The sequence below is a fragment of the Lactuca saligna genome, chromosome 4, assembly GCF_052625555.1.
Source record: "Lactuca saligna cultivar CGN05327 chromosome 4, ASM5262555v1, whole genome shotgun sequence".
NCBI classification, from domain to species: domain Eukaryota; kingdom Viridiplantae; phylum Streptophyta; class Magnoliopsida; order Asterales; family Asteraceae; genus Lactuca; species Lactuca saligna.
Window position 1 is genome coordinate 208,418,593 of NC_136420.1, and position 13,297 is coordinate 208,431,889.

The window sequence follows — 13,297 nt, forward strand, 5'->3', positions numbered from 1 at the left end:
CCTAAGAGGCTTATACCCGAAATTTTCCTCCCTCATCTTCTCTCATCATTCTACGTTTCTAAGGTTTTGGGTGTGAGTCATTAAAGACAGTCATACTTTTGGTTACGATTATAACATAAATGTATGTATTCCATTCTAAAAATGTTTGGATTAATCTATCTTATATCAAAACAAAATAAGTTTTTTTGAACAACGAATCTAACTTACTTCTTACTACTTCTAATCAGTGTTGTAAAACTCGCCGATTTGGCCGATTACTCCTCCGAGTACTCACTACTCGGCCCTTTACCGAGGCGAGTTACAAAATCCTGAGTACTCCCCGATCGGACCCTTACTGAACTGAAGTGTTGTAAAACTCGGTCAACTCAGTGATTAATATGTATAATATACGTAGCGATTTATTATTTAACAAAAAAATATGTGATTATTACTGCATATATATCTTAAGTTTTCAATAGTTATTCACGAAGTGAGGCTATTATGTGTTTTTCAGTTTTTGTGTATTCACATGTATCTAATTTTATTATATATTTCAATCAACTTAAGATTTTAACTTATGATTTTGACATATATAAGTTCCCTAAAAATATTTCTACATGAATTACTGAATCCGAGTACTCCTAAGTACTCGCTACTCGGTAGTTGGCCAAACAGATACCGAGTAACGAGTTCTACAACCTTACTTCTAATTTTACATATGTCTCATACGACACTTTGAACCATCAACCTTAATGAGGGAAAAACACACTCGGATGATTGGTAAAAAGCTATATGGTACAAAATAAGTTGTTAAATTATTTTCAATGTTTGACAAACTTTTATTTTATGTGTTATAATGAAATAATTTATCAAAAACTCATTAAACAAGTCAACAAGTAAATAAGAAGTGACTTATCAAAAACTATTTATTTAAGTTGATTACTTAATAAGTAAGTAGGAAGTGATTTATCAAACCGAAATAAATCAATAAACACTTCAAATAAGTAATTCCAAAAACTCATTTTGTCTATAAACTATAAACTACGTTAGAAATCAAAATAAATTTCTCAAACTAATTTTAAAAATAAGAAAAAACTGCAATAAAGTCCCTACATATTGGCCTCATAATCGATTTAGCCCTTATATATTTTTTTTATTCAATTAAGTCTCAAATACCGGTAATCGTATTCAATTTAACCCTTTGATCCGGTCAACAGGTCCTCAACCTTTCAAAAATTACATTTTCGGTCCAGATTTGAAAATTTATTACAAATTTGGTCCAAATTTTACACTTTTGGCCCATATTTTAATTTTTTTTACAAATTTGATCCAAAATTTACCCTTTTTGCCCAAGTTTTAGGATTTTTATTATGAATTCATCCTAACTTTAGTTTTCTTTACAACTTTTTTTCTCAAAAGTTTGATTTTAATATGTTTTTTCTTTAAAACTCATATTTATACAAAAAAACATATTTTCACATAAAAATCTTATTTTTTCTATATAAAAACTTTTTTGTATATGAAATATCTAATTATAAAAATAGTTTTGGATTATTTGTGTGATTTCTCTTAAAAAAATCAATTAAGAAATTAAAAATAACCCTAAATTATACTATTAAATTATAGTTTGTCAAAAACTAGTTACACTCATTTTAATATTAGTTATTTGTTCTTTAATCACATTTATAGGAAAAGTTTAAATAATAGAAGATGCTACATATTGAAAACTTCATATTTTTTGTTTCTCGCTGAGTACATGTCATACATATAGTTCATCATCACTTTGGATTTCTTTATTTAAGCTTCTTTGTAAAATTGGATTCATGTGTCAATTTTGTTTTTTGTAATAACAAAAAATAACTATCTAGAATGGAGCAAGTGTCATTTGTCGATAAGGAGGTTTTTGGCAGAAAATAGCATTTAACAAATATAAAAAAGTATTACAAAAGTTGATAGTTACAACTCCTACTGAAATCAATATGGATTGTCATATATGAGATTAGAACAACTTTACATACCTTTTGTCATATATATATGTGATCGAAGGTATAATTTAATTTACAAAGATGCAACAGATTGAAAAATACATATAAACAAGTATATTAAAATCTCATAGAAAAAAGAATACACACTAAATAGAACACATATTAAAATATATATATATATATATATATATATATTAATAGTATAATTTAGGGTAACTAGTGTAACTAGTTTTTGACAAACTATAATTTAATAGTATAATTTATGGTTACTTTTAATTTGTTAATTGATTTTTTGAGAGAAATCACACAAATAATCCAAACCTATTTTTATAATTAGATATTTCATATACAAAAAAGTTTTTATATAGAAAAAATAAGATTTTTATGTGAAAACATGTTTTTTTTTTATAAATATGAGTTTTAAAGAAAAACATATTAGAAACAAACTTTTGAGAAAAAAAAAGTTGTAAAAAAGACTAAAGTTATGATGAATTCATAATAAAATTCTAAAATTTGGGAAAAAAATGTAAAATTTGGACCAAATTTGTAAAAAAAATTTAAAATCTAGACTAAAAATGTAAAATTTGGATCAAATTTGTACTAAATTTTGAAATCTGGGTCGAAAATATAATTTTTGAAAGTTGGATGACCTATTGACCAGATCAAAATGTTAAATTGAATACGATTACCGGTATTTTGGACTTAATTGAATAAAAAAATATATATAAAAAATAAATCAATTATGAGATCGATATATAAGAATTTTATTGTAGTTTTCCCTAAAAATAAATAACATTCATTAACATTAAAATAACATTTTAACCTTACCAAAATTTTCACGTTTGTTTTAAAATGTAATTTTATTTTTTATTTATTTATTTATTTTTATTTTTTTCACTTTAGAAGAACTAAGTTCATATTTTGAAGTTTAAAAGCGTCATTTTAAGAAAATAAAAAGGTAAGCAGGTGAGTTTTTGCCTAATCACGAAAATCCTCTTCTAGGTAAGGAAATTGGTGTCATGTCCATAAATTAGATTGCCACGTGTAATCTGAGTAATTCTAACAAAAACGCTTGTCTCTGAAAACTTCTTACGGATGATGTAAATATACATCAAAATCGATCTTGAAGGAGTCTCCATTCATAATTATAATATATTAAAACAATTGTTTTAATGCTACTATTAAAAAACAGTCATATAATAAGAGTATTTACTTAATATAATATTATGAATTTTTTTTTTGTAAAAAAAAAAACATTTTCTTATAATAATAAATAAATAAATAAAGCCCAAAGAGGGATCGTTTGATAATATAAATAAAAACACCAGGGTCAAACGCGACTTTTCCAATCAACATCACCGTTTACAGTTTGGTCTGCTTTTGAAAATTCAGTGGAACGTCTCTTCTCCCCCCTCTATATCTATACATACAAAAGTATATATGTATATATATACGACCAAGTATGCACTATGTAGTGCACACGAGCATTGACTTTGGACTTTGTTTCTTGGCGTTTACACAGAGTGGAAGCGATAACGAGTATAATGATGATGTTGGTGATGATGATATGTATATATATAATCGTGTGCCTTACTTCAATCTTAACATGGAGGAAACAAACGTCTCAATTGCCGATTCAAATGTTGACAAAATGGTAGTAAACGCGACGACTCCTCAACCTCATAACCCTCAATTTCTACTAGCTTCTCGATCACCGTTTTCGTAAAGCATTTGGCTATTTTGGTTGCGAATTTGGTTGCTCATGGGTAAATTCTTCAATAAAAGGAGATTTCATCTTTCTTCACCTGCTAATCTGATGCATTTCTCTAAATCTACTTCTTCGAAGAATGCGAATTTTTCATCGACGTCTCCGTGTTCGTCTTCTTCTTCGCCGTGTGGGTCGTCGATGAATGGAGGGCTTTTTTCTCCGCAATTGAAGAAGAGGCTTACCAGGCAGCGTAAACTCCGCCACCTGACAATGGAGGACTTTTGTGCGCCGGAGGAAGATGATGCTAGTACTAGGTCAAAATCGTTGCCAGTTTCCCCAACTTCCAAGTCAAAGTCGCCACATAAGTTGCAGCAACACTGGTCCTTGTCGGCCGTACCCCAACCATTGCCGCTTCCAAATGATGAATTGCGGTTTCCGGCGGAAGCTAATAGCAGAGGAGATGGACGGTAAGTTTCTGAGATTTTTGAATCATAAAGGGAGGATATGATTGATATGATTATGCTTCCATTTTATTGTGAAATTGAATCTGGAAACTATATAGTTGCAGATCGGATAGAATTCCGACGAACAGTAACAGTCGTGGTATCTCAATTTCATCTAAAACTTCTACTTACCATCGCCGGAAATGTTATCCTGAAGGCATAAACGGCGAAAACGATGGCGGTGGTATCAGGTTAGATGTTCCGGCTAGGAGTGCCCCTACCACCACCTCCACGAGCCCTACACTCAGCCCCAAAAGGTTCAGCACCGTCGATATATTTGATTCTGCGTTCGCTTTTCCTCGAGAATTTAATTTTTCTCCGCCATCAACAAGACGATCGCAACTCCACAGTCCGCCATTACAGAGTCCTTACCGGAATCCGTCAGTCCTTTTACTCAACAACAAATCTCCGCCGGAAACTTCCATGGCAAGGACAGAAAGCAACAACGCTAATGTTTATCCACTTCCCAGGCCTCCCGCACCTCCGAGACATGTGGCTAGCCGTCAATCAGATGGGCAATCGATAAAAGGACAATGGCAGAAAGGGAAACTCCTTGGTCGTGGATCTTATGGTAGCGTATATGAAGCAATCAATCGGTATGTCATCATCTCCCATAACCATAACCATAATCATAACTCAAAACTACCTTCTTCTCATCTTCTCCTCTCTGTTTCATAAATTCCAATTTTTTCTTCTAGAGAAACTGGAAGTTTATGCGCAATGAAAGAAGTCGACATCATTCCAGACGACACCAAATCATCTGAATGTATACGTCAATTAGAGCAGGAAATAAGAGTTCTACGAACCTTAGAACATCCAAACATCGTACAGTATCTTGGTTCTGAAATCGTAAGTTTCTTTACCCTATATTTCATTAAATTTCTTCATAAAAACATATTTATCAACAAATCACTCTCCTCTATGCAGATTGAGGATCGATTTTGCATATATTTGGAGTATGTTCACCCTGGCGCCATTAACAAATATGTGAAAGAACACTGTGGAGCTTTAACAGAATCTGTAGTTAGAAATTTCACACGTCATATTCTCTCCGGATTGGCTTACTTACACAGCAAGAAAACAGTTCACAGGTGATTATTAATTTATTATTATTGATTATTGATTTATAACTTATGATTATAAGTAGATGATATATCTCTATTATATTTATAGGGATATTAAAGGAGCAAATTTGCTCGTTGATGCATCAGGGGTAGTGAAACTAGCAGATTTTGGATTGGCAAAACATGTGAGTTGAAAAATAATACTATAAATTTATCAATTTATCAATTATATTAATAAAAAAAGGAAAAGAAAAAAGTGTTCTATGTGTCCTAATAGTTATCTGTTATCCCTGGCTTTACAGCTTTCTGCGCATTCAAATGATCTTTCCTTAAAGGGTAGCCCACACTGGATGGCTCCAGAGGTATTTTTTTTTAAATTTCAAAATTACAAATTTACCCTTTCTGTTTACAATCATAAAGATTGTCATCATCTTCACAGGTTTTGCAAGCTGTTCTTAGAAAAGATGCAAATATGGAAGACACGTGTACCATGGACATTTGGAGCTTGGGGTGTACTATAATTGAAATGGTCACTGGAAAACCTCCTTGGAATGAGTTCAATGCAGTAAGTTCGTATACTTCTACGGAAATCTCCTATAAAGTCCTTATATTTTAACCTCATATTCGATTAAGTCCCTACATTTTGACCTCATACTCAATTAAATCCCTTCACATGATACCCACTGTTCACCTACAAATTGGGATTAAACCGTAAACTGACCCAAAGTATTTGGACTTTATCGGAGATTTCCCAAAAAAAAAAAAAATATAAGGACTTAATTGAATATGAGGTCAAAATGTAGGGGCTTTATATGAGATTTCTCTTTTTCATACATTGAAAAATCTACCCGATTAGAACAATGTCCTAAGAAAGAAATTGACAAAAAAAAAAAAAATTATTGTTAGGGGCAAGCGATGTTCAACATGTTAAAAAGATCACCACCAATACCCGAATCTTTATCATCAGAAGGAAAAGATTTTTTGAGAAGATGTTTGCAAAGGAATCCTGAAAAACGTTTATCAGCTGCTTTGTTACTTGAACATCCTTTTGTGCGAAACTCATTTGATCCAAAATTTTCACTCTGTAAACAAGCATTTTCTCGTTTGAGATTGAATGTAAGTACAATTTTTATTTATTTATTTATTTAGTTCTATATTCGTTTGAGAGGTTAAATGTATGATTGTTTTTTTAACTTGTATTCTAGGAAATATCATTTAATCCAAAAGAATCACACGCACACCATAAAGATATAATGCAACACTCACATTCACATGGAAGAGCACGAAAACATCCACAAGAGAGTTCACCAGCCACCCGCCAGTCTCCAAGGTCGACCCTTGAAGGTCTTCCAACTGTATCTTTTCATGACCATTGGGGCGCTTCACAGATCCCCAATGGTGGTCGCGGGACATATTCTCTTCCAACCACTCCTAGCAGGGAGTCGTCATAGTCTAGCTGTATCTGGTGTTTTTTTTTTACTGTTGATTAACAAATTAGAAATTTGATTCATTGTTATATCTTCACATGCTAGTATTTGAATAGCATTGTTACAATGTATATTGTATATATATAATTCTATAAATTTATTTTTATGTAAAATTATTGTAACAAATAGTATGACTTTTGTTGTGTTGTGATGTGATTTGTACTAATAGATAACTATTCAATAACATTTTTTTTTGTGTTGTAATGTCTTTTGGTCGTTATATAATGTTAGTTTACTATTACTTTTTGAGAAATAGTTAAATATATCTATTTTCCTTAATAATTTGGCATATATTAACCAAAAAAATGATTCGTTCCTAAAGGTAGTCAAGCATTTTGCAAGGGCTATTGTGAAATATGAAATGTGAAAGGGTCAAAAAGTGGTCTCCCTATATTAAAGCAAAAAATAGGTTTAGATTTTTTTTTTTTTTTTCACATTGAGAAATTTGAGAAAATAGGCAGAATCAGGTAAGTTTATGTTCTTTTAAAAGGTGATTTTATACATATAAAACTTACGTAAAGGTTTGTTTTGGCCTACTTGTGCTTGAAAGGAAGGAAACACATTACACATGTTTCACATTTTTGTCTGTTTCACATTATGCTCACTCAGAAACATTCTTATTTTACATTTTACGCTTTAGATTTATACTATTTGCTTCCAAATGTGATGTTTTGATGTTTATTTATGTATCTTGTTGTGTGTGTGTGTGTTTTGGTCATATTTGCTTTAGATATATTGCATAGGCTGTTGTAAATTTGAACCCTATGAACAGATATCGGATTATTAAAGTTTCAAATTATTTCGACGGGTTCATTCGTTAATATTACAACATTATATTACAAATCCAAATATAACAGTTTTATCCAAAAGCAGAACAATCTTCACTCTATAGTTGAAGAAAAATTTCAAAGTATATTTTCCTAATAAGGAAAAAAAAATGAAAATAGAATATAATTTCACCTTTGTTTTTACATATGATTTTATTGTATTTGTATGATTAATGTTGTATATAGGATTAAAACGAGTAGATAATAGTTTGAAAACAATTTATTGGCCAATAGTGATCCTTCCTTGTTAGAAAAATGGGATAATAATAGTCTTGAAAATTCTAAGAATTGTGATTTCGCTATCAAATCAAAGTATTGGGTGGTACTCCCTAATCTTTGATTGGATAAGACTCAAAAAAAAAAAAAAAAAAAAAAAAAGTGATATATGAATTTCGTGAGTACCAGAAAAAACTGACCAAAATTGGTTAAATACTTTCTTTGTCTGATAAATGAAATCTTCAAAAAAAATCCCAAATTTCTAGGAATAGTTACACTTCAGTCTCAAAAAAAAATTTTGAACGAAAAAATCTTAAAAACCGGCTAAATCTTACACTTTAATCATTTTAACCAGTTGAGTAGGTCACCTATGCCACATGGCATACCAGCTGGACAAGGGCTGATGTGGATGCTGACGTGGCATGCCACATCAGCGTATGGTTCTTTGAAATGCAAAAATCAAACTTTCTTAAGAAAATGAGAGGAGTGGAATTTGAACCCAACACCAACCACATAGAATCAAACACACTTTCGACTAGGCTAGACAACATCTCCTGATTTAACCCCTTAAAGTTTATATATAACGTATTAAATGTTGAAGCTTTTCATTGAAAAAGAAAGAAATAATATTCGAACCCACAATCTCCATTTAACCCCTTAAAGTTTAAATATAATGTATTAAATGTTGAAGCTTTTCATTGAAAAAGAAAGAAATGATATTCGAATAATCGAACCCACAACCTCCCAGTAATAATGTCATCCACTTTCCACTAGGTTAAGAACTTTTTCTTAAGTACTGTATACATAATACTCAAAATGTTGAAGCTTTTATTATTATTATTATTATTATTATTATTATTATATTTAAAAACGTAATTATATATAATAATTCATAAATAAATATATTAAATGTATAATGATATTTTTTATGTATTTATATATTTTTTTAAGTATTTTAAATATTTTTATGTATTTTAAATTTATAAACATATTTTTACGTAATTATATGTATTTTTATTTTTATATATGTCTATGTTTTACGTTTTTATGTATTTTTAAATATGGTTGACATATTTTTATGTATTCTAAATGTATAACTTTATTTTTACATATTTATATGTAATTTTATGTATTTTTATATATTTAGTTACATATTTATATTTTTTAAGTATTTTTATTTATTTTATATGTATTTTTATATTTTTTTTAAATATATAAACACATTTTATTACATATATTTACATTTTTAAATATAATAATAATAATAATAATAATAATAATAATAATAATAATAAGTGTAATAAAATCTTCAGCACTCTGAGCATTATATAAAGCTTTGAGGAAGGTTATTAACAAAAAGTTGATAACTCAGTGGAAAGTGGGTGATATTGTTATTGTGAGGCGGTGGGTTCGAATCCTACTCCCTTTTTTCTATGAAAAGCTTAAGCATTTAATGCATTATATACAAACTTTAAGGAATGAAATCATAAAAAAGTGTCTAGCCTAGTGGAAAATGTGTTTGGTTGTATGTGACAGGTCAAAAAGGATTAAAGTGTAAGGTTTAGCCGGTTTTCAAGATTTTTTTCGTTCAAAAAAAATTGGGATTAAAGTGTAACTTTTCCCAAAAGTTTGAGACTTTTTTGAAGATTTTCCGTCTGAAATCTGTTAAAACTGTCATAAAACAGTTTGGCAACAGTTAAAAAACTATCATAAATTCGGGTTTCTATAATGATTAATACCAAGCCAAAAAACGAGTCAAATATTCTAAATTTGGATTTTTGATGCATTTTCAATACAACAATATAACCCAAATAAAAAAATTTCGCACTGACCTAGCAGCTCGATCCCAGCCATAGGATCTGCCACTTGGACCCTGCGCAGGGGCTGCCGCCCCTTGGACCCCGCTCCCAAGGGTGCTGCCCCCGGACCCCCGTTCGTTCAGGAGTTTTGTGACATCCCCAAAATCTCGGCCACAAAAGACCGATTTCATTTATGCTTTTTAAAATAATTTCAGAGTAAATCCTTTTGATTTAAAATAGTTGCAGAATTTGTTCCCAAAAACAAAATATGATAAGATAATATTTATCGAAGCATTTCTTCAAGAGATGCATTTTCATTATATAATCAAAACTCGGGATGTCATGTTCCGATACAGACCATAAAGCATAAACGATAACATTACAAGTCATTCAACAAATATATACATATACAGACTTGTAAACAAAACAACTTGATGATTCATCCATCTTATGCCCTTGCGCCACTTCCTGTAATACAAATAAACTGAGTGCGTTAGGCTTGGGAGCCTGGTTAGCATATAGGGTTTTCAACCCACAATAAATAATTATATTTAATTTCACCAACTAACAATAACCTGATTAACCATTCCCGTTATCTTCACTTTATGTCCCTAAAACAACATCTATCTCAAGGGACCTAATCTAGGATTTTCATCGGGACGGACATTACTGCTAAGGGGTTTCCTCAACAATAGATATCCTAAAAGCAACCATGAGGGGGATAGAGTACACCGGTGAACAAATCGTTCACAACACCTACAGGTTATGAACCTGCTAGCGTTCCACAAGACTGTCTAGAAAGAGTTTCTGGTCGTTATCCATGCTCCGCTGAATAACTAGATCAACAACAACAACATCGAGGCCTCTCATCTGTTTATCACACACCAACTATCTACCCATGTTCTACCCAACATATTAGTAGATAAAAATATATATTTTTATACATAGTTTAAAACTTGTATAGCATTCTCATTCAATACATATTCCACATAACAGATGAGGCACACCCACATAACACGTATTTCATAGAGAATAAATCATATCTATGACATAGAAGAAAGTGAATATACATTCCCACACATAACAACAAAATTATACACATAACACGTATTTCATATAAAATACTTCATAATTATATGTTAGAAGAAAGTAAATACACACTCACTTGATCAGAAGATGATCGGACAACACTACGACTTGCAGAAGTAGTATTCTTCAGCAGATCTGGAAGATCTTCACAAAAACCGGGCTTCTTGCGAGCAGAGCTTCGGCTCGGGAATTACACTTCTCGGGATCTTCAGGACTTCGGAACTTGCTTCGAGGCTCGGGAATAATACTGGGGCTTCGGGATACTTCTGGCGCGCAAAACGATGCAAAGTGGGAGAGAGAGAAGAGAAAATGAGCAAATGAATCGGCTGCACTCGAATCCCTTTTATAGGGTCTGGATCCTCGATTTACGTTGGGCGTAAATCTAGGTACGCTGGGCGTAACCTGGATAGGATCGCTGACTCCCCCCCCCCCCCTTTGGATAATATTCGAAATTTATATTTAAATTTAATATTTTATTTATTTAATAAACTTCAAAAATTCATATCTCCTTCATACGAACTCCGTTGTCGATGTTATTTGTATCCCCGCATAGGTGAGGCTACGCTCTACAACTTTTGTTTAGACTCCGTTGGCTAATTTTGACTTTATTTTTTATTATTTATTTTTAGTAGGCTGGGACAGGAAAACTTCGTTATAAAATCATAACTTCTTCATCTGACTTCCGTTTTCGCCTATCTTTTCATCGTTTCACTACAATTAACGAGATCTTCGATTCTCGTTTAGATTGTTTCGGCTAAAACCGCTCGATCTCAAATCGAGTATCCGGGCTGCATACTGCTAAGTCGAAACTTCGAAAAATCATAACTTTTTAATACGAAGTCCGGTTTGGCCTTTTTTTTTGCACGCTCTCGGTTTAACGAACTCTACGACTTTCGTTTAGATTACTAAGGCTAAATATTGCTCTAATGTAAATTTCACTTTTTTACATCGTTCAACGTTGCCAGTTCCATCGCGAAACTTTGACAGGTCATAACTTCTTCGTTATAACTCGGATTTCGGCATTCTTTATATATTCGGAAACCTCATTTCAACTACTACAACATTATCCATAGATATCGGCTTTATGTAACATTTCATTTTGATGCTTATTTTTATTCTTAATTAAATTAAGACACACAATTAAGCACATAACACATAATACTCGAATCACTTCTATTATTTCAAAACGGGTTACAAAGGTTAACCTAGACTATTATATCAACATTAATGACAAGCCTAGAAACACAGGCGTTACAGGTTTCGCCCCTAAATGACAGTCTACTTTTAATCTTGAATAAATTTAAACAAGTGTGCACGCCACACCTTCCTTACTTGTTTAATATTTATCAAGATCACTTTTTGTCACACAAAGTAATCTCATTACACTTAAATCACATTAGTGAAACAAATCACCAACAAACCTTTCCTATTTGCATTTTTTGCAATGTTTAATGATATTTTTATAAATGTTACCAAACATTTGATGAATGACTTTGGCTATTTCTTTGTTTATCCAGACTATATTTCAAAAGGTCAACCAAACTTAAATTTTTTATCTATGGTGGCCATTTTAATCCTCTACATGTTAAAAATGTCACTAACAAAATTTTTGTCAGAATTTTGTGGATTTAGTGAAATATGGCGCGTCAAAATATTCATTAGAGTCACTAAACTTTAAAAAAAATCTATTATGAGCACTTTAACCATAAGTGGTCCTCAATGAAAAAAAGGGTTATTGTCATTGTAGCCCAATAATATTTCGTATATTGGTTTAAATGGTCCCTCGTGATTTGTTTTGCCTTTGAAGGGTACAAACTTGTGTTTTACCTGTTAATTTCGTCCCTTTACCTGTTTTTAAAGGTTACACTTCCTTCTTAAAAAATAAATTGTTAATAAATTTGTGGGCCCCTCTTTTTAATCTATCTTGTTCATCATCAACACCATTGTCTCCATCTCTTTCACCTTCATTTAAATTCATGCTTAAAACCACATTGCTTTTGTTCATATCTTTCCTTTCTACATCCCTTTTCTACATCAATATTCTTAGAAACCTGAAAACAAAATCAAAGAATTGAGATGATTGATCTAGTGTTTTCATCAACCTGCAACTCTGCTTCCTCACTATTTTGTTCCTCCGGTACAACTATCTGATCCAATAAAGTTCAACCATCAATAACAAAACCCTAATGACAACATCTGTCACACCCCCGAACCAGACGGCGGAAACGTCCGAGGGCTTTCGTGACTCATTGAATACCATTACAATGCATATACATGAAACATAACATAAAACATCACCAACATTTGGAATAGTACAACCGATAGTGTTTACATTCGTTACATTGTTCAAACGTTACATTCTCAAATTAACTGTTCAACATCACTTAAACCACAGCAAACATCATAGAGTATAAATCATCCGTCACCTTATCTGTTACCTGAGAATACAAGTATTTTGAAAAACGTCAACATACGAAATGTTGGTGAGTTCATAAGTAGTGTTTGAAATCCAATGTAATGTTTGAAACCTATCAGAAAATCCGATATTTTCTAATAATAGAATAGTGTAAAAATATGTGTTGATCCATGAGTATGCATGTTTGAATTCTATAGATGTAAGCGTAAGAGTTGTGAAAAATT

The 13,297-nt window shown here is 31.5% G+C and overlaps 1 protein-coding gene across 2 annotated transcripts; it reads left to right on the forward strand.

The window, feature by feature from the left end:
- The first annotated feature begins 3,445 nt into the window (after nt 1–3,445).
- Nucleotides 3,446–6,839, forward strand: LOC145043293 (mitogen-activated protein kinase kinase kinase 5-like). Of its 2 annotated transcripts, none has more exons than XM_078991893.1 (9): nt 3,446–4,139; nt 4,235–4,771; nt 4,874–5,024; nt 5,103–5,266; nt 5,349–5,424; nt 5,542–5,601; nt 5,679–5,804; nt 6,146–6,355; nt 6,445–6,839. In XM_078991893.1, the coding sequence occupies exons 1-9, from the start codon at nt 3,727–3,729 to the stop codon at nt 6,688–6,690; spliced, it is 1,983 nt and encodes a 660-aa protein (XP_078848019.1). In that variant the 5' UTR covers nt 3,446–3,726; the 3' UTR covers nt 6,691–6,839. The 2 variants fall into 2 exon arrangements, with proteins under 2 accessions (XP_078848019.1, XP_078848022.1); XM_078991896.1 differs by having other exon boundaries at nt 4,241–4,771.
- The last annotated feature ends 6,458 nt before the right edge of the window (nt 6,840–13,297 follow it).